This window comes from Bactrocera tryoni, chromosome 1 (genome assembly GCF_016617805.1).
Source record: "Bactrocera tryoni isolate S06 chromosome 1, CSIRO_BtryS06_freeze2, whole genome shotgun sequence".
NCBI lineage: Eukaryota > Metazoa > Arthropoda > Insecta > Diptera > Tephritidae > Bactrocera > Bactrocera tryoni.
The window spans coordinates 27,027,759-27,048,990 of NC_052499.1; the positions used below are offsets into that span (position 1 = coordinate 27,027,759).

At 39.6% G+C, this 21,232-nt stretch overlaps 1 protein-coding gene across 8 annotated transcripts in view; it reads left to right on the plus strand.

The window, feature by feature from the left end:
• Nucleotides 1–21,232, plus strand: part of LOC120773217 (E3 ubiquitin-protein ligase TRIP12) — a 31,569-nt gene that overhangs the window by 6,115 nt on the left and 4,222 nt on the right. For 3 of the 8 annotated variants that reach the window (XM_040102143.1, XM_040102145.1, XM_040102144.1), the window contains exons 2-7: nucleotides 7,190–8,161; nucleotides 8,446–9,903; nucleotides 12,963–15,185; nucleotides 16,544–16,627; nucleotides 17,126–20,188; nucleotides 20,264–21,165. In XM_040102143.1, the coding sequence (XP_039958077.1) occupies nucleotides 7,558–8,161; nucleotides 8,446–9,903; nucleotides 12,963–15,185; nucleotides 16,544–16,627; nucleotides 17,126–20,188; nucleotides 20,264–21,165 (8,334 nt within the window). In that variant the 5' untranslated portion in view covers nucleotides 7,190–7,557. Of the gene's footprint in view, nucleotides 1–7,189; nucleotides 8,162–8,445; nucleotides 9,904–12,962; nucleotides 15,186–16,543; nucleotides 16,628–17,125; nucleotides 20,189–20,263; nucleotides 21,166–21,232 lie in introns of those variants that run through there. The other 5 variants (XM_040102148.1, XM_040102146.1, XM_040102149.1 and 2 more) reach the window with 5 other exon arrangements.

The following is a 21,232-nucleotide window of genomic DNA, read 5'->3' on the forward strand; positions in this document are numbered from 1 at the left end:
TTACTCATTCGACTAAATTTATGGTATTTTCTTGCCATTTTCTAATTACATACTTCCAATAATGTCGCTGTAGCTCTTTTAATGACTGTATGTGTATAAAACAAACTAGATGTTGCTCAGCAATTGCGAGTGCAATCAAACATTCACAGAAATCATTCTTCGTTGGTTATTGTTTATTAGAAAATTGTTAAATAAGCTTACTACTCGCTGAGAATTTTTCCAAATTGTACTTTGATAAATATGTTTGTTGCTATTTCACAAATTGTGCCATTATATTACTTCTGGGTTTCTCACAGTAGATAAATGTATGTATGAATGCATGAGTTTGTAGATACATATATGTATATGTATACATATATGTATGAGAACATGTACTTGTATATTCATAAAACCATAACTACATATACATATGTATGTACAGATATGTATGTATATATTGTATTTATTCATATTTGCCGTTGAATAATCTCGTACGTGTTCCATTTCAACGGCCTTGATCTCATTTTCTTGCCCACTGTTGCAGTCAGCGATTTACACTCAAACGTACAATTTGTTTAACAAAACAACAACAATAAGATGAAAAAAGAAAAACTACAACAGCATGGAGAAAATGAGCGTGAAAAGTGAAGTAGCATGTCGATACGGCAATTTTTCGAATGACATATTATAAAATGGCTTCGGGTTAGAATTTGATGATATTTCGACGCTAAGTTTCGTTGTTCATACATATGTACATACATATTTGCATATATGATTACGTAGATATGTAGCCGTAAATGATGAGAAATGAAAATGCCTTGCAGGTGCAATCTTTCCTTGGAAAGGCTTTTGAAAGCATTTTCACTTCTAGAATTTTTACGTGCTTGTGGCTTATTCACTGGTGGGCAGTTCATAATTTGTATATATATATTAATAAATTATTATAAATATATATCTGTACTTGGATGCTATAAACCAGAGGTGTTATGGCATAGCTCACTCGGTTCACTGCAATAGTTTAGCATTGGTTTCAACTCATTTCTGCTGCATGGAGGCCGTTGATTTTAGTTTCATTTGTATCAAGTGCAGGTCTATTAAAACTATGAAAAAACATTCTGTTCGTATATTTATGTTTTTGAAGGTCTTATACGAATCCACCAATCTTTTATGAAAAATTCGCGTGTTTTTCGAATCGGTAAATTTTTTTTCTGTAAGTTGGTAGTACTGTTAGTGATATCTATGCTAACTTTCACGTCAAAATATTCCTTAGTATTTAAGATACGCGTCGTTTTGTGAGGCTCTAAAAGTGAATTCTTCGATTTGGTTATTCGTGATTATATCGCCAAATTTTCAACTAATATCGTGCCGCATTCGGCTGATTTACCTTCATATAACTTCTGGCTATTCAGCAAATTCGCATGACCACTCCGAGGACACCGTTTTGACTCAATTGAGTATATAAAAGCTGAATCGAAGAAGGCTCTGATGGCCATCACGACGGAGGATTTTTCCAGGTGCTATGATGACTGGAAAATTAGTTGGCATAAGGATATTGCAGCGGGAGGGGATTACTTTGAAAGAGATGAAATGGACAAAATTCTCCTTTCAATTTGATCACAAAATAGTTTGTTCCCAACAGTTCTTGTTAATTTAGCGTTATTATACATATAATATGCTTAAGTAAAATATGCTACTAATGCTCAGCCTCTCATTTGGGCCTAATAAAAGTGAAAGCACGATTGGTTCCAAAATCACTAAATTTTTTCAAAAACAGCGTCGTGTTAACATCTGTAAAACAATGCTTTCCGACTACTGGGATGTTATGAAACATTATTACTCTGGCATTGAGTCTTGGATATATGCTAACGAGACGGATATAGACTATCAATCGGCCAAATATCGTGGCAAAGGTGAGCCGAAGCCGAAAAAACCACGTCAAAGCAAGTCAAAAATCCAGATTATGTTCACAGTTTTCTTCGATTAACGAGGTGTGGTGCACTCCGAATCCGACCGGCCAAACTGTCAACAAGACAGACGAACTATTTGAGTGTTATGCGTCTTTTGCGCGAATCTATTCGTAAATAGAGGCCAGAATTATGGGCCGAAAACTCTTGGTTTTTGCATCACGATAATGCACCGTCACATACTGCATTGATTCCTCGTGAGTTTTATGCCTAATTTTCAACCAATATCGTGACTTCTGGCTAACTGGCCAACTCAAACGGCCGCTCCGGAGGAAACCGTTTTAAGTCAATTGAAGACATTAAACGTGAAGGCTATTCCGAAAATAGACTTTGTTGGGACGGCATTGTCTTTGAAAATTAAAATAAGAATTTTAAAATTATGAACAAAGTCCTAATATTTTTTTGCTCATAGTGGAATACTGGTGCTAATCCATATGACCCTAAATTTTTGATTTAGATCCAACACCCTCTTATGTCACAGCACCCAATTAATTTTTATTAACGCCGCTGTGCTTCAGTGTATTTCGGGTCAAAATCCTTACATCGCGGACCCCGAACGTAAGTTTTTCCATCTGGTGACAATCTATTTATTTTCGTTTCATCCGGAAATAGGACTTTTTTGCCACTCCTTAGAGTCCAATGACGATATTTCTTGTCGATTTCAAGTCGTTTTTTACGATTTCGGCCTTACAGCAGTGGCTTCTTCCGTCCTCGTAAAGAGTGCTTTTCCTCGTAAACGTCTATTGACAGTTTCAACCTTTGGTGCACTATCATTGTCCCCAAAAACTCGCCCCCTAATTATTATTTTTTAATTCGACGATTCGATCGTCATCTCTAGCGGAGGTTAAAAGAAATCTATTCTTGTATGGATTTGTGGATTTTAAAATACTGAACAGCGTTTAAAGCCATTATTGTCGAGATCTTTGACGATTGCGTAATCTTGAAATTGGATTTCTAATCAGTACGCATATCGATAATAATGCCTTTCCTACTTTCTACACAGGATTTGTTTCTGCCCATTTTACACCAAGCTAAACCATCATCAAGGAACCATTTTAAAATTTAAATCAAGCAAAAATTGTTAAATGGTTAAGTTAATATGCTGCTGAGTATGAAATATACACCTTGTCAAGAAAGTATTTTCATTTAAATCTCCCGCTTATATGGAAGACAGATAATTTTTTTTTCCTAGGTTGGTACAACTGTCCTTAATTATTATGCGAAAAATTAGCGCGATCTGTCAACCAGTGTGTTTACTTTCTTAACAGGATGTATAATCGCACCCTGATATACATATGTACATAAGTATACATACATATGTATACTGCGTAGTTCATATTCGTTATTAACTACTTATCTATCAAAGTTCATATAACATGAAACGAGTGCGAAAGTACTGAACATTTTAGATGGTAACTGTCTTGTCTTCTCGGACATACATACATACATATAGAGCATTGTTTTATATTTTTTTTACTTGCTCTGAGATAAACAAGAGCATAGTATATAGACAGCCCTCTGACGCATTGTAGAAACCTACAAGTAACAAATCCTATCATTTTCACCCATACATACGCAGGCGGAAGCTTATAGAATGACAGAAATTATATTAAGAATGCCATAGAATAAGGGAGACACAGGGCCAAAGGCCAGGCACTTCGTTAGGGTTTCCTAAATATTCTACTACTAAAACGGCCAAATGCCTTAAAAAAATCAAGAGTGTGTTGCCGTGTTATGCTATACAATTTATTACTGTAAGTACGTTTTTGTTAAATTTTCAAATAATTTCGATAATTAAAATTCATAAAGATGTAATTTACCTAGTTTTGTCCTAGTCCTTTTATTTAAATCTCTGCCAAAAAATCAACTACAGTAGAGGCGCGCTAATCCGGACATGGCCTAATCCGGATTCCACGGTAACCCGGAGAGGGTTAAAAAACTCAAAATTTCTATTATGTCCCTGGTAATCCGGACCGATATTCTCTATCCGTATTCTCTAATCCGGATCACATGTTTATTATTCACTACATTCGCTTTAATGCTTTATTGGTTTAAGTTTGTTTTGTTTTTTTGGAACATGTGTATTATTTGTTATAATAAACAAACAGAAATTTATAAATATTTTTTCATAATACTTAGTTCTGACATGTCTTTGGTAATCCGGATTTCCTTATATTCCGGATAGGGGCCGGTTTTAATTGATCCGGATTAGCGGGCCTCTACTGTATTTCGATCAGGTGATCTCAGCTGTTGACGACCATATGATTCTTTTGTTACTTGTATGATTCTACAATGCTCTGACGTACGAATAGCCAAATATACAGACCAAATGTAGGTCCTAACCAGAGCCACTTGGCTCTAGTGTTGTCTACTCGTCTGACTACCTGTTGGAGATAACACCAATTCGTCGGGCTGTGGGTAAAAGGGCACAATTCGATTGAAAATGCTTAACGTTTCCTTTACCTAAAAATGTACCTACATAAATACAAATTTAAATAAAACATATGCATATATGTAGCAAACATGATGCGCCAAACTTGTTTTACTGTGCAATAAAAAAATAAAATAACGAATTTAAGTATATACATACATACATATGTATGTACATACATATCTATGTATACGTTTGTCGTTTGAATTTTAATTTCTATATGCACACATACTTATATTTTTATATACTTAAATTTACCGTGATAACTAACTGATTTGTTTTTATTTTTTTATTATTTTTTTTAATTTTGATAAACAATAATGTGTTGACGTCATATAATTTTTGAGCGTTCAACCTCTTAATGATGAGCAAACAGTACTATGTACACATTTGTAAATAGTATGTAGATATGTATGTACATATATGTACATTTATACATTTCGACAATAAGTTTGTTGAGTATGCCTTTTTCTTATATACATACATATGTATGTACATTTGCACTTCGATTTGTATCTCTCAACAACCAAGCAAGTACTCGTGTATATTAAACCTCATAAATCCGCTCGCATCTTATATACATACTTGTCGGTTCTCTAAGCATATAATATGGTGCTATTGTTATTGTTGTCTAAAACTGGTTCCTTCTGTCGACTTGCCATTTGCGACGAAAGCAAAAAGCAAAGCAGAAAACGAGAAACAAAATATAAACAAACTTGAAACAGCTGATTTCATTTCACTTGTGCGCATATGTATGTATGTATGTATGTATGTATGCTAGTGTACCTACTTAGTTTTTATCTATTTTTCTTTTGTTGTGCGTTTTTTTGTTTTATTCTATTAATGCTCTGTAAAAATGCTACAAATAGTCACATAACCAGCTGTAGATACTCGGAAGAGTAGAGTAGCCGAGCACGAGGTATGCGCTCAAAGACTTATTTTTGTATTTCCACTCAACACACTCTGGTTCCCACTCAAAGTCTATTTCTCTCCTGTATATTTTTTTCTTTGCTGAGTGTGCAAACGCAGTGCTCTCTTGTTTATATCGCTGTATTATAAGGTTATATTTACACCCCGACCTCGCTAATGAGATTTACGTACATATGTATGTGTTTCTATACATGTACATGTATATGTACCTGATCGCTTTGTTGTAAGAAAATGCTTTTTCTCAACCAGCAACCATGTCATTGGTATTGGAATTTCCTATTATTAAATATTATCGAGTAAAAAAATGTTTAGTCTTTGTACATCTTCCATTCTTCTTTATCATATCACAGCTGTGAACGGTGTTTGTTTGGTATTTCTTATCAGACGAACGCTATTGATATGTATGTACATACATATGTATGTATATACGCCTATATTTACATGCTCTGTGCTTGTATATGATATGAGGGTATGTACATACATACATATGTATATGCCTATGTACCTTCTCATACAGTACTATTATGCTAAATAATTGTACTTTGCATTTTAAGTACTGAATTCTCGATATGTTTGTTGCTTCATTGTCTCCTATCTGCGAACATTGTATACAATCGCATTCTGTATTACGCATTTACTGCTATGCTTAAGATTCCTTTGTACTTTTTATTCAGTTCAAAAGGTGTAATTTTTAATTTTTGTACTCTTTCAACCAGTTGCTACAGAGTTTTATAGTTTTGTTCACCTAACGGTTTTACGTATCACCTAAAACTAATCGAGATAAATATAGGGTTATATACATATGTATGTACATATACATATGTATGTATATAAATGATCAGGACAACGAGAAAAGTTGAAATCCCGGTGACTGTCTATCGCCCGTCCGTCCGTGCAAGCTATAACTTGAGTAAAAATTGAGATATCTAGATAAAACTTGGTGTGCAGGTTCCTTAGCAGAAAAAAAATTACGGGTTCGTAGATGGGCTTAATCGGACCACTGCCACGCCCACAAATTGCCATTAACCGAAAACATATAAAGTGCCAGAACTAAGCACTAAATTAAAATATAGAGTTGTAATGTGAGGGGATCGCAACAGCAAGGGGCAACTATGGGTAAAAAAAAATTTGAAAAAGTGGGCGTGGCCACGCCCTCTAATATGTTCAATGTGCATACATATGTATCTCCTAAACCACTAAAGCTACAACAACCAAATTTGCTAAGCTCGAATATTATAAGAACTCCTGCTAACAGTGTGAAAATGAAAATCGGAAAATAACCCCGCTCACTCCCCATATAACGGTACTGTTCAAAACTACTAAAAGCGTAATAAATTCATAACTGATTTCGCCAGAGACATTAAATTTTACCTCCAAAATAGTATGAGAAGGCTTTATGAGAGCCGGTGTGAAAGTTGAACAAAGATCGTGGCACAGCGCACAATTAGGTGAAATCCCATATCTCGAGACCCCACCAACCGATTTCGGCTAAATTTAGTGCGTATCATTCTTCTAATATTCCTATGTTACAATCTGAAAGTAGGCGAAATAGGACTATAACCACGCCTACTTCCCATAGGTAATAGGATTAAAGCATTAATAAAGGGTTTCAAATTGATTTTCGTGATGTGGAGTTAAATAGTTCTTGGTCGGATAAGTATTTTTAAATATATCAAAAATATTCTTTAGTTGTATGCGTATGTTCTCAATGTTTTTTCAATCAAAAATATTGACATGAGATTTTCTTTATTGTTTTATTTTTTATTTATGAAAATTTTAATATTTTGATTAAATTATTTGTGTATTTAAAATCGATGCATTTCAATTTCAAACAAAAAATTATTGAATTCACCACATTAATTATAGAAATTTCTACAATTTGCAGTTTCTCCGAAGCAGCTGATCAGTATAAAAACACACAGCAGTGAGCAGTGGTGAGAAAGTGACAGCAAACATAGTGAAATCAAAATAAAACTTTAATAATAACTTAAATAGTGTCCTGTGACTTGGTATAGTGAATATATCCCGTTTGTGCTTACTAAGAATCGGCTAGAAAATATATTTTAATATATAAGCAAAGCCCAATAACAAGCATTACAGCTACAGTTCGAAAGTGCAAAACGTAATTTATTTTTATTTTTCTATTTTCCTTTAATATCGTGTAAAGAAATTAAATTGGCTATAACACGAAAAAGGACACAAGTGTTGCGAGGGCATGTTTAGTGTGATCGAAAGTGCGGTTAAGTGTCGTCTATGGCCGAATCCGTTAACAGTCAATCGCTCTCTGCAGTGACGGAGGGGCACGACGACAGTACCACCGTAGCTACCACGGCGCCAGCAACAACAACAACCACAACTAAAGCACGTCGTAGCAGACAACTGAAGCAAAAGCAACGTTCAACACAACACACGCAATATAATCGTCGTAAACAAATCAAATTACAACAATTCGCCAATAAAAACAACAAACAACAACAGCAACTTACAACCAGTAGTGCCGGAAGTGGTAGTGGCGGTGATATCGCTACTACAATAGCGCAACAACATTTACAAAATAAAACTACATCTAGTGTGAGTAGTTCAAATAAACGCATTCACACCAAAAGTCGAGCAAGAGCACCAACAGGAATTATAACTGGAGCAGTGCATAACAGCAGTCAGAGTAGCAGCTTTACCGGAAAGCGATCGTCATCACGAGGAGCCATCAATAACAGTACTGCTGGAGTTGAGGCCGCTTCTTCCAGTGCAATAAGTGGTACACGAAGTGACCGCAAACGCCACCACGATCAACTACAGCTGAAGTCCACAACAGTTGCAGAAACAGCAGCAACTTCATTACAACAAAAAAGCAATAACGGTAAGAAGGGGGCTTGTGTTGGTTTGACAATTGGCTTAGGCATTAACATTGTAGTAACATTGTAAAAAATATTATTTTACGGAAGAATCTGGTAGAAGAGCAACAAGGTCGGTATAAATAAGAAGACAACTTTTGATTAATACGCATTTTTATAACAGAGCAAAATATTAATTCACAATTGTCAAACCTTCTAAGGCAGCTATTTAAACTAACAAAATTTTTTGGTATTTTAATTACATTTTGGAATTATTTGCAAATAACCCCGATTACGAATCGTTCGGCAGATTCAAGTTCACCACTTAAGAAGCGCCGTTATCATACTACTAACACATCTGCTAGCACATCAACAACAACACTCCCAACAACAACAACTGTGCACAACAAAAACTCTATAGCGTCAGCTACATCTACAGAGGACTTGGGACCTGGTTTTAATTCGGGCGATTGTGTTGCACAGCGCACTCGCTCCAAGACACTTACCACAGAAGACGCACAGAAGCTTGTTAGTGCCACTAGCAATCGAAGCAATAGACATTCATTTCCACTTGTATCGGCAAAGAAGCATACACGTCGCAGTGGGGGTAAAAATAGCGAAATTGTCTTCAACAAAAGTAATCATATAAGCAGTCAACACATTGAGTCAGTGTCTACAGCAACAACAGCAACAGGAACGCAACGGAGCACCTTTAGTGTGAGCAGTAGCAGCGGCGGCAGTAGCACCAGCACCGGCCATTCAAAAAGTAACTTACTAAATTATTTTCGAAAAACACGTAAAATCAGTCACAGTCGTACTGCAGCGCTCATCAAACGAGGAACAGCACACTACGCAGACGACAGTGCCGATAATAGCAGCGATAACAACCAGCAACACCAAGAACAACTAGAGAAGAAAAATCATAAGCTCAACACAACCGCCGAGGGAAAGAACAGCCGAACAAATTCAAGGCAAAGTAAAAGTCTTCGAAACAGTAGCTCAAATACCACAACAGCAACGTCGTCTGGCTCACGTAAAAGTGAATGTAGTAGTGGTGATAAGAGGCAACAACAAAACCAACAGCATAACACTCGCACTTTCTTATCAGTTGTAGGCAGTCGAATAAAATTAAATACGAAGTCACCATCAACAACTGCAACCGTCGACACAGTAAACACTAATTCTCTACAAAATCAGAGCGCCGCACCATCAGCCACTGTTGTAGCTAGTAACGCAGAAGGAGCAGGACCGTCGAGTAGTCGAACAACGACTGCTACGGGTGCTTTACCTAACGTCGACAGATATTGTAAATATCGTAAGAGTTTACGCAACTATCATCAGCTGATTTCGTTTGTAAACGAAACAAACACTGGTATTGGCAATTCGTCTACTGCAAGCAACGCTTCAAACGCATTGAATACAAATTTAAACAGCGAGAGCGTTTCAAACGACGAGGGTGTATTTGCTCTTGCTGCCATTAGCACCGGCGAAGTAGAGGAGAACGAAAACTCTGAAGATAACGTTGATACCTACGACGACGATAACGAGGCGGTTGATCTAGAGGACGATTCGATTTTAGCTGAAGGTGACGTTGTTATACGTGGCGACGGCGACGTTGACGACGACGACGACGACGAAGAAGAGGAAGACGTCGACGACGAAGACGACGATATCGACGACGAAGAGGAGGAAGACGACGACGATATCGTTGAAGAAGAGGAAGAGGACGAAGAACTAGCCACAGAGGATTCTGAGGAAGCTGTTGAAGGTGAGTTTTTCTTCAGAGTTTCTACCGTTTTTGATGGAATACAAAATTCAATGCTAAAAACAAATATTCAAAACAAGCACGAAACAAAGGATATGATAAATGCGCACTAAATAAAATGTGCGGCATTTTTACACAACATAATAATCAGCTTGATAAATATGAATTGGCCTAAGTTGTATTTGTTTCTGTAAATTGGCTACTACAACCATAATAACAACAATTATATAAACGATGTACAGCGACTTATTTTTAACCTTTGATACCTAGCTAAATTGTTTGAACTTTCTTATAAATCGTGTATATGTATGTACATATGTATCCGAGTATGTAGAATGCGAAAGTGCAAACTTGAATTTATTTGTTTATTAAGGTTACGGTTATAAAATGAGAGTTTGGCTGCTAAGTTCCTGTGATTTTGTCACCGCTCACATATGTGAAATTAGAATAAATGTTTCTATATTCAGTTAAACTTAAAAAAACGTTAACTTCGGTTGCACCAAAGCTATAATTCCCGTCACAAATAAAAAAATGCCATACATGAATTTGATTTTTATCGGCCATTTTGTATAACAGCTATATGCTATAGAGGTCCAAACTGAACTTTTATTCGGAGACTTTTCGTTGCCTTGGATAGTAATCCATGTCATGCATTTCGTGAAGATATGTCGAAAATTGAAATAGTTTTCCATATAAGAATTTTATTTTGATCGTTCAGTTTGTTTGGCAGGATCGGCAGTTCCGACAAATGAGCAGCTCTCTGAGAAGAAAAAGACAAAAATATTAAATAAATTTTACTTTATTAAATAATCACTATATGATGAATGAAAATAATAATAATTTTATTTCCATAAAATTTTGCTTAAAAGAATGTAATGCAATAAGCAATGATTGGCGCTTTTACCAAAACTCTCATTTTGTTTTTCTATAAGCATATATGTATATGTATATGTACATGCATATGTACATAAATATTTAAGTTGTAAATATAATATTTTAGTGAATAGAATTATGCACAAACGTACATACCTATATAAATACTACGATTTCATACACTAATGTACATATTAGATTATGACATTCATGACTCGAAACAAGTTTCCATAAAAAGTGATAATTTCAAAAATTGGGAAATATTGTGCTGTCACCTTTAAACAGGGCTGAGCAGCTATTTATGAAAATATAATAAATTTATATACTTGAGTGAACTTTTAATATATTCAATGTTTACTAACCAATGCTATCAATTAATAATCATTTATTATGCACCTTTACTTACTTACACTTAACCTGTGCTTTTGTCCATAAATTATCGTGGTTAATTATCTAAATACTCGTACTATCAAAGACAAGTGGACGGGCCCACTCTTGTCGAAAGGAATTTTCTTTTTGATTTTTGTTTATATGTATTTCATTATCTGTTCTTATTACATATGTAAATATACCTATGTATAAGTCACAATATTTGAGACTAGTTATATACCAGACATACTCGCTTTATTTACGAAGCAAAGGAGGCATAGAAGGTAGGTTAATTTTCAAAGCACTGCTTTCTAAATACAAATCACTGTTAGCGATCGGAGGTGGCAGCTCTGGCAGATGACAACAACGATGGCGATGAACCAGCTCATATATTTTTAGGAGAATCGCAAAATGCAATAGGAAGTGTTATTTCTTTTTTATACTTATCAGTAGCACTACAAAAATATTTGATACGTGTCGAAAAAAGAAAGCACAGTGAGTGGATTAGCCAACAGAAATATTTCAAAATTGATTTCAAGGAAGAAAGAACATGCTCGTATAGTTTGAAATGCCACTATGCAGTGCTGTAGAGAACAATTAAAGGCCATAAATAATAACAATAATAATAAGGAAATAAAATACAAGAAGAGGAGCGCAGAGTAAAAGGGGTTAATAATGCAGAGGCGAGGCATTACGTCACGCACACAAATGTAATTTAAAAACAATATATATACATATATGTATGTATATTCCTCAAAATATAATAAGAGTACTTATGTACATTTAATTTAACAAAAAATCGAACTCAAAGGGTTAATTTTTGCACGTTGCTGTTGTTGCAGTTGTAGTTGTTGAAGAGAGTATTACTTGGTGTTGTCTTTTAAACTATAATTTGCTTACGTTTTCTGTTTTCGTACGTTAAAGAATTGAATTTTGTACTTATTATTATTACTATTGTTTTTAACCAAAAATTTCAAGTTTAAAAATAACAAAATTTTATTTAAACAAAAAAATATTAAAAAATATAAATAACCTATAAATACGTACATTAATCATTCGGCGTCAAAAATTGTCATGTGTTGTTGTGAATGATGATGATGATGATGTTGTTGTTGTTGTTGTCTTCGACGACGTGTTCAGCGATTCCATCACCTATAGTCTTGAGTGTTACAACATTTTGTAATCGAGGTACTTGAGCACTAAATAACAATATCAACAACAACAACTCAAAGGGTGTATACAAAGAAACTTATAAGCTAAATTTATACAAATTGCTGTGTGAAGATTTAATTGTGTATTGCGTCAAGGAAAATCAGCAAGCATACAGACATACATATGTATGTAAATACAGTTACTCCTGAGCAGGTGAGCGAAAGTGAGTGTAAACGAAGTGCACGGAAGGAGCAGATATTTTGTAACCATCTATTTGTTTAGTTGCGACGCGGTCGCGGACTCGCGCGTCAGCAACAACAACATCATCGTCGTCGTTGTCACAAAGCAGCAGCAATTAAACGCCAATCCATCGCTTGATTTCATCATCACTGATACGTCATCAGTCAATATTTAAAGCCCACAACTTACCAGCCACCACAGTCACCAACAACACCTTCATTCTCGTTAATTCATTAGCAGACTTCCATAATAATACCAGAATAATAGAACAAACTCGTTACTTTCACTCAGGAAATAAATTAAAATTTAATTATATACAAAATTAAATAAACAAAAAAAAGCAAATCGAAAACATAATTTTTTCAATATCACCAACAACTACAACCAGACTTTTCTTCTGTTTGATTCCCCTCCAACGCGTTTCAAAGGTAATCACACAAACGCTTCCGATTGTCTAAGCTTTGTTGTTGGTAGTAGCCACAAGAGGAGCACAAAGAAGAGTAATAAGAAGAGTCGACAACGTCAAGTGCAATTCGTACAGAATCAAACTAGTAGCAATAGTAAGCGCAGTAGGAAGGGCCGCGGCGGCAGGATTGAGAAGAACGTAGGCAACAACAGCGGGTGTTTAAGCAACAAGAATATTGGTATTATTGAGTCTGCTGCAACAAACGCAGTTACGACGACGGGCTACAATAAGGCCCCGAATCTGGGGGCACGACAGACGCGTAGCAGCGGTGGCAGCACAGATTTTGTTGCTGGCGGTTTAACAGGCGCAGCCACAATTGCGGGCGGCAACAGAGGTGGCGCGTCCATCTCAGGTGTAGCAGGAGCTGCAACGTTTGGACAACAGCCACAGTCTCAACCACAGTCACAGCCACAAGCTCAGTATCAGCACGCATTGCCACAACATTCACAGTTGTCACACCAGCTACTAACACACTACAACCAGCAGGGGCAGCCACAGGTAGCGCCACAAATTTTATTGGCGCATCAACAGGTCCCGCCGCAATCGCATTATTTGCACGTACCAGTCGGAGCTGGCGGTGCCCATCACTATTTTAACGCACAGGCGAATTATCAGTCACCGCTGCAGGCACAACATCATAATTTACACCAACCTCATCAGCAACATCATCATCAGCATCAGCAACAACAAACGCGTTCTTCACAACAACAACAACAACACCAAAATCAGCACGTACAAGTGCAACTGCAAACGCAGGTGCAACAGCAACAACAACCTGTTCATTTCTATCACGCGACTTACCCCAACAACAGCGCAGTAGCAGCAACAACGGCCACTGCAGCTGCAGTTGCCGCTTCAACATCAGCGATATTAAATTTGAATCTTAATCACTATCAATCAACAGGACCTGTCGCTGGTGCAGCGCCCATAAATACAGCACCGCTTATCTACAAGCAGCAACAGCAACCACCGCCACCACCACCACTGCCGCAAACTTTGCAGCAGCAGCAACAGCACCAACAAAGTCCACAACAACCGCTGCATACACAACTCGGTGGGCGCTATAGCAATTCGAATCCCCATTTGCACCAGTCACAGCAGCCACCACCCGTATCAGCACTACCGTTGCCGCTCGGCCTCATACAGACGGAGGCACCACAGCCTTTACATCGCATTCCACATTCAGTGACCCAGCCGCCGCCTGCAGCAACAGCGACTGCGCGTCATCACCAAGTACATCCAGCCACTATTGATATTGGTTTAGGCGCCGGATTGGTTGTTGACCGTTCGACTGCTGCCACAGCCTCTTTTACACCGCATTTGAACGCTCAAGTAGCGCCACCACCGCACAGTTACGGCAGCAATCGTACGGCGATCGTTGCAGGAGTGGGTGGAGGAGGATCCAACACATCGGGAGGAGCAGCATCAGCGTCGGCAGCGCCACCGTCACATTCTTCACATTCGCTGAGGCGCAGTTCACGAAGCAAAACGGGTTCTTGCGTCAGTTCGGCAGCGCAACACGGCAGTGGCAGTGGGAGTGGAAGCGCAAGTGGCAATGGGGCAGGTAACAGTGGCCACGGAGTACACAATGCTGCAGTTGTATCAGCACCAACACTATTAGCAACAACGAGTGGTGGCGGCGGTGGCGGTGCCATACCGTTGACAGCTGCCTCTGCCATTGGAAACCACCAACAATACAATCTTCACCATCCACCACACTCACTTGCCCCTACCCATCCTCATCATCACCACCATCATCATCATAACCAAATGCAACAGCAAACACTGCTGCAGCAGCAACAACAACACCATCATCACATGCTCCATCAGTCGGTTGCTGCGCCGGGTGGCGCGGTTGTTGTTGCTATAGGCACAACGCAACAAAATCAAAACGCATCATTAATGCAACAACAACAACAGCATCTGCAACAGCAACAGGCGCATCATCGTGCTACTATCATGCAGCCTGGCTTCCTTTATAACTATCGCACCACTGCTACCAATACACATACGAACGCCATGCCATCGAGTCACTTCGTTGGTGCGTCGTCTGCGAGTGCTGCCGCCATCGCCACCGCTAATGCCAACTCTACCACCGCTGCTGCCAACACCGCCACCGCTAGCGTCACCACTGTCGCAACGAATAGTAGCCACATAAATTTGAATGCGCATAATAAAGCGAGCGGTAAGTTTGTGCAGCAAATGCGGGGTTGATGTTTTTGGTTTACGTTTTCGTTTTCGTTCTCGTTAAAATTTGTTTTCTTCACATATTTGGTTCTAACTATGCCGCAAACGCCTGTGCAGTGTTTATATTTGGTCCAATACATTCACAAAAGATTTTTTTACTTTTTCGATATGTTTTTAATTAAAATGTTCATAACTGTACATATTGGTTAATTGGGAATTAAGTGTAGTAGTGGTTTAAGGAAACATTACACAAATATAGTACACGTGTGGTGCCCAAGTATGCTAGCTTACTCTAAAAACAAAAATATAAATTTAAATAGGTTATGTTCAAAGTCTACTTCTGCAAGTAACAATACATATCCAACTAAATTGAAATTCTGTATCATTCCCGGCCATTAAAAACTAACAAGCCACAAGAATGATAGTCTCTCATGGCGTATTGAGCGTTATGCTCTTGACTGCCGTGCTCTGGAAACTTTTCAAAAATCTGTCATGATGCTAGTTTATAAAATTGGCAAATTTATTTAATTTTCGTGTACATTATCCTGAATAAATGCCGATCTTCATAAAAAACGAAAATCATCTTTTCAAATTCTAAATTCTTCTAAACGGTCCTGATCCGTTATATATCTTTAGTGCACCTAATTACTATATTGATTTTGGTGATATATATGTACATAAAATATGTATATAAATATTATTATAGAGGTATAATTTTAACGCCCTTCGTATCTTCCGACCCTCACATTCGTCAGTTGCTCCCGACAAAGCTTCTGCATTACATTTTCGAAATTTTGAATAATATTTTATGAATGTTTTTTTTTTTTTTTTTAACTGCTTGTTATTTATAGAAATTCAAACAGTGACAACATTAAATTTTTTGGTCCTCCGGAAGATTTTATTTATTATAATTAGTGTCCAAAAACAAGCAAATCATTATTTCACCAAAGAGTTGAATATATGTATGTTCATTCCTTTAATAATTCGCCTCAGAACGCACCATCAAACAGTCAGATTTCTACATATTTAGTTTGGCTGGAAGCTGGCCCTTTTGAGAGTAGATTGTAAACGTTATATATAAATACATGCTTATGTTCGAAGCAGTACCCTCTCACCATTTATGGGCGGTCCAGGTTATCTAATGGCTTATTGGAGGGCGTGGTCGTGGGCAGAATGCGGAAATGGTTGCTTTTAAAGTTATTTTAAGATTTGTGTAGAGTTGTGTAGATATTTTTTTTAACAAATTAAATGATTTTATTAAGAAACTAGCAAAATTATCTACTTTCATGGCGCATTCTAATCAACCACCCACTACCACCACAACAAAAACAACGCACGCAAATTTGTACACAACAGCCTCTGCGGATGCGTTAAGCTTTAGTTTAATGGCACAACAACCGTCTAGTGGACCGCCGAACACTGGTGGACAATCGACCACAGGTAATTGCAAATGAAAACAAAAAAAAAAAAGATGAACAAACAAAACGAGGAAGAATAGATGACGACAAGTGCTTACCGAATATAACCAATCATCTCCTCTCACAATCTGCATCATCATCTCGTTATGTTTTCGTAACCTTTTTATTATTTTGTATATATAATATGTATATGAACGTTTGTATATTTTTGAGTTTTTATGCTTTGCAATTTAGCTGCTTTCAAAAATATGCTACACAGTTTTAATTGTGTTTATTTCCTAATTTTGTAAGACCCAAATATGCCCTTAATATCCCGGTTAACCATTATCCTCTGACTGCTCCCCCTCCATACAGCCCTGCTAAGTGGTGACAGCACTGTATATTTACAATTGATTTTATTTTTATTTCAATTTATAATATTTATTTCAGTACACTATTATATTTTGGATTCAAAAGTTGTTATAAATAATAATGGATTATTACAATTGTATTGAGGAATGTATTTATATTTTACTTGCAGCTAACCTCAGCGTTTCCACCGCCTTGGGCGCCGCCAATTCAAATTTAGCGAATAACGCAAGTGCGGGTGCTGGTACGGGTGCCGGTGTGGGCACCGCTTCCGCCACCGCGACGGCCACGAATACTGGAGCGGGCGCCACTACTGCCGCCACCTCGCACGCCGACTCGGAGAGCGATGACAGCGAAGTGGGGCGTCTGCAGGCGTTACTGGAAGCGCGCGGCTTACCGCCGCACCTCTTTGGCGCACTGGGACCACGTATGACACACATTCTGCATCGCACCATCGGTAATAGCAGCTCATCGAAGGCACAGCAATTACTACAAGGCTTACAATCGCACGATGAGAGTCAACAGCTTCAAGCGGCTATCGAAATGTGCCAAATGCTAGTGATGGGCAATGAGGACACTTTAGCTGGTTTCCCAATCAAACAGGTGGTGCCGGCACTGATTACGCTACTGCGTATGGAAAATAATTTCGATATAATGAATAATGCTTGTCGTGCACTCGCCTATATGTTGGAAGCGCTGCCCCGGTCTTCGGGCACTGTCGTGGAAGCGGTGCCGGTATTTCTAGAAAAGTTGCAAGCTATTCAATGCATGGACGTAGCTGAGCAGAGTTTAACTGCGCTCGAAATTTTGTCGCGCCGCCACAACAAAGCCATACTGCAAGCTAATGGCGTATCGGCGTGTTTGACTTTCCTCGATTTCTTCTCGATCAATGCTCAGCGAGCGGCGCTTGCCATCACTGCAAACTGTTGTTTAAATCTGCATCCGGAAGAGTTTCATTTCGTGGCCGAAAGTTTGCCGCTTTTGGCTCGTTTACTGTCGCAACAGGACAAAAAATGTGTGGAAAGCGTTTGCTCGGCATTTTGCCGATTGGTAGAGAGCTTCCAGCATGACCCGAAACGTTTGCAAGAGATCGCTAGCAAAGAATTACTTAAAAACTGTCAGCAATTATTGGTTGTTACACCGACCATACTTAATAGCGGCACTTTTACATCCGTCGTACGCATGTTGAGTCTAATGTGCGGCAACTGCCCAGACCTAGCCATTTCATTGTTGAAGAATGACATTGCATCAACTCTGCTTTACTTGCTAACCGGTAATGCAGACCCGAACACATCGACCGCTTCGCATGTAGAGCTTATTACACGCTCTCCGTCTGAGCTGTACGAAATCACATGTTTAATTGGTGAACTAATGCCACGTTTGCCGACAGATGGCATATTCACGGTGGACGCACTGCTAGATCGGCCCACACTTAACACTCAGGATCAAGTTCAATGGCAGTGGCGCGATGATCGCGGCACTTGGCATAACTATTCAACGATAGATTCGCGCATGATTGAGGCGGCACATCTGAATTCAGATGACGAGTTCAGCTTAAGCACATTGGGTCGCACATACACCGTCGACTTTCACTCCATGCAGCAGATAAACGAGGACACTGGCACTACGCGACCAGTTCAGCGAAAAATAAATCCAAACTATGTGCCACCGTTACCACCTCCGACGGCAGCTGTGTCATCAGTAACAACTGGTCAGGATTTGTCTGCATCTGCGGTGGCCACAGCAATTACAGCATTAACTAGTACAGTTTCAAATACAGCGACAAATACATCGGCTCAATCCAGTACACCTAGCACTGCACCGAATACGCCTGCCACTAGCAGCTCACAGCAACGTCGTCGCGCTTCGGTAGATGCACGAATTGCTTGTCTGAAGGAGGAACGCGGTTTGGCTGCGGAATTCATTAAGAACTTGTTTAATGTACTTTACGAAGTTTATAGTTCGTCTGCCGGACCAAATGTGCGCTACAAATGTTTGCGTGCACTGTTGCGAATGGTCTACTACGCTACACCCGAACTGTTGCGGGATGTGCTTAAAAACCAGCTGGTCTCCAGTCACATAGCTGGGATGATGGGTAGTAACGATTTGCGCATTGTAGTCGGCGCACTACAAATGGCCGAGATACTAATGCAAAAACTGCCAGACGTGTTCGGCACACATTTCCGTCGCGAAGGTGTCATATATCAGATCACTCAGCTCACCGATCCCAACAATCCGATTTGTGCCAATCCTTCACCGAAGTCATTACCCGGAGCAAGTGGTTCACAGAGTGCGCCTCCATCTGCTTCCGGTTTGCAAGTGAATCCGTTCTTTATGGACAATGCAGCGTCGGCAGGTGGATCAACCACAGCTGGCACTTCAACACCTAATACGTCGAAACCGGGTGCCAATCAAGCGCATCACCATCAGTATACAGTCAAGAGCTTTTCACATGCAATGAATGCCTTAACTGCCAACGCTTCGGGTGCGTCTGGTAATGGTCAAAAGGTGACGCTGGCCATGCCACCCAGCTCTGGTTCATTGTTAATGCCACAAATGCCTGCTGGCAGTGTGCAATCACGTCAGCAATCCGCTGGCTCCCTAGCGCTTACCATCAACTCTAACGCTGGTATTACACCTCCGGTGACGGTCGTAGGTGCCGCTGGCACGGCTGCCGAATTACATTATCACTACAGCAGCTCTGCGCCGCCAGCGGCAGGTCCACCCTCGCACGCACATCTGACACAGACACCAAATTTCTTTGTTTATTCAACAAGTGCGGCTCCTCCTTTGCCGCCTGGTGATCCACGGCAATATGTGCACGGACATTTTCATCATCCACCTCCGCACTTCCAGCCACATGCACCACCACCACCCACACATCATGTTGAATTGCTGCCTTCGTCATCTAGTGCATCGCTTAGCGTCAACCCAACAACAATTATAGCGCATCCGCCTCCTCAGCAGCATTTGCCGCAAGTGGTGTTCGCACCCTCAACAAACGTATGTGATCCACACTATCATAGCAACAGCGGCGTAGCAGCCACAAGTGCAGGCTCCTCCTCTGCGTCTTCTTTGTCCGCTTCAGCGTTGCAACACAAAATGTCCGATATGTTGAAACGCAAGGTCCCACCGAAACGGAAATCTCAATCAAGCAGTCGCTCAAAGTCACGCCAAGACGAGGGCGGTAGCTCCTCTACATCATCAATGCACGATTTGTTAAGTCGCGCCACAAGTAAGATATATTTACAACAACAACCCTAAAGCACACACGATTTATCTATATTTTCATTTGTTCTTTATTTCATAGGCCTTGGGAGCAGCACCGGGCGCAGCACACCGAATTCCAGCGGTGGTAAGTCGCGTTTCAGCGGTGGTGCAGCCAGTAGTGCAGGCACTAGCAGTAGCGGCAGCAGCTCGATGAAGACCTCTTTCCTCGCTTCGTTAAATCCCGCCCGTTGGGGACGCCAAGGATCTCATCACAGTTCATTTACCAAAGATACGACCAGTACGAATCACGCAGGCAGCGGCAACAGCAATACCGGCAGCGGCGCAGTCAACGCTGCTCATTCTGCCAGCCACGCATCAAGCAATGCTGCGAATAGCATCAGCAAGAGCATATCTAATGCCAACCTCATTGCCGCCGGCAATCGTGAGAAGGCGCGTCAATGGGTACGTGAACAAGCCATTACGTTTGTGAAACGTTATGCCGAGCAAGAGAACGCCAAGGGCGAGGGTATCGCCGGTGGCAGTGGTAGTTCATCGAATGCCATAAGCGGTGGCACGAACGTACTACAACGTTTATCTGCTATTATCTTCAAGCTCAATGGTAGCTTCCAAGACTGTTTAGATGCGCTTCTTGAACTCAAAACGATTTTATTGGAAAGTGATATCTCACCGTTTGAAGTGAATCACTCGGGTCTAATCAAGGCGATGTTAAATTTCATGACAAGCGAAGATGGTATAGTGGCCCGTGATAACCGTTTACGTTCGTTTATGCATATATTCGCGGGATTACCACTAGAACCGTTGAAAAAGGTGGGACAAATGCCAAACATAGACGCCGTCGCATTCAATGCATTCGTGGCGAAATTAAACGGTTGCGTCACGCAGCTAGAACAATTCCCGGTTAAGGTGCACGACTTTCCCTCCGGGCCGGGTGGACGCTCTAACACCAGCGCGCTCAAATTCTTTAATACACATCAGCTAAAGGTGAGTTTTGACAATCGCATTTTTTGTGGCACCAGACATAAAAAATTGAATATTTTATCTGATTATT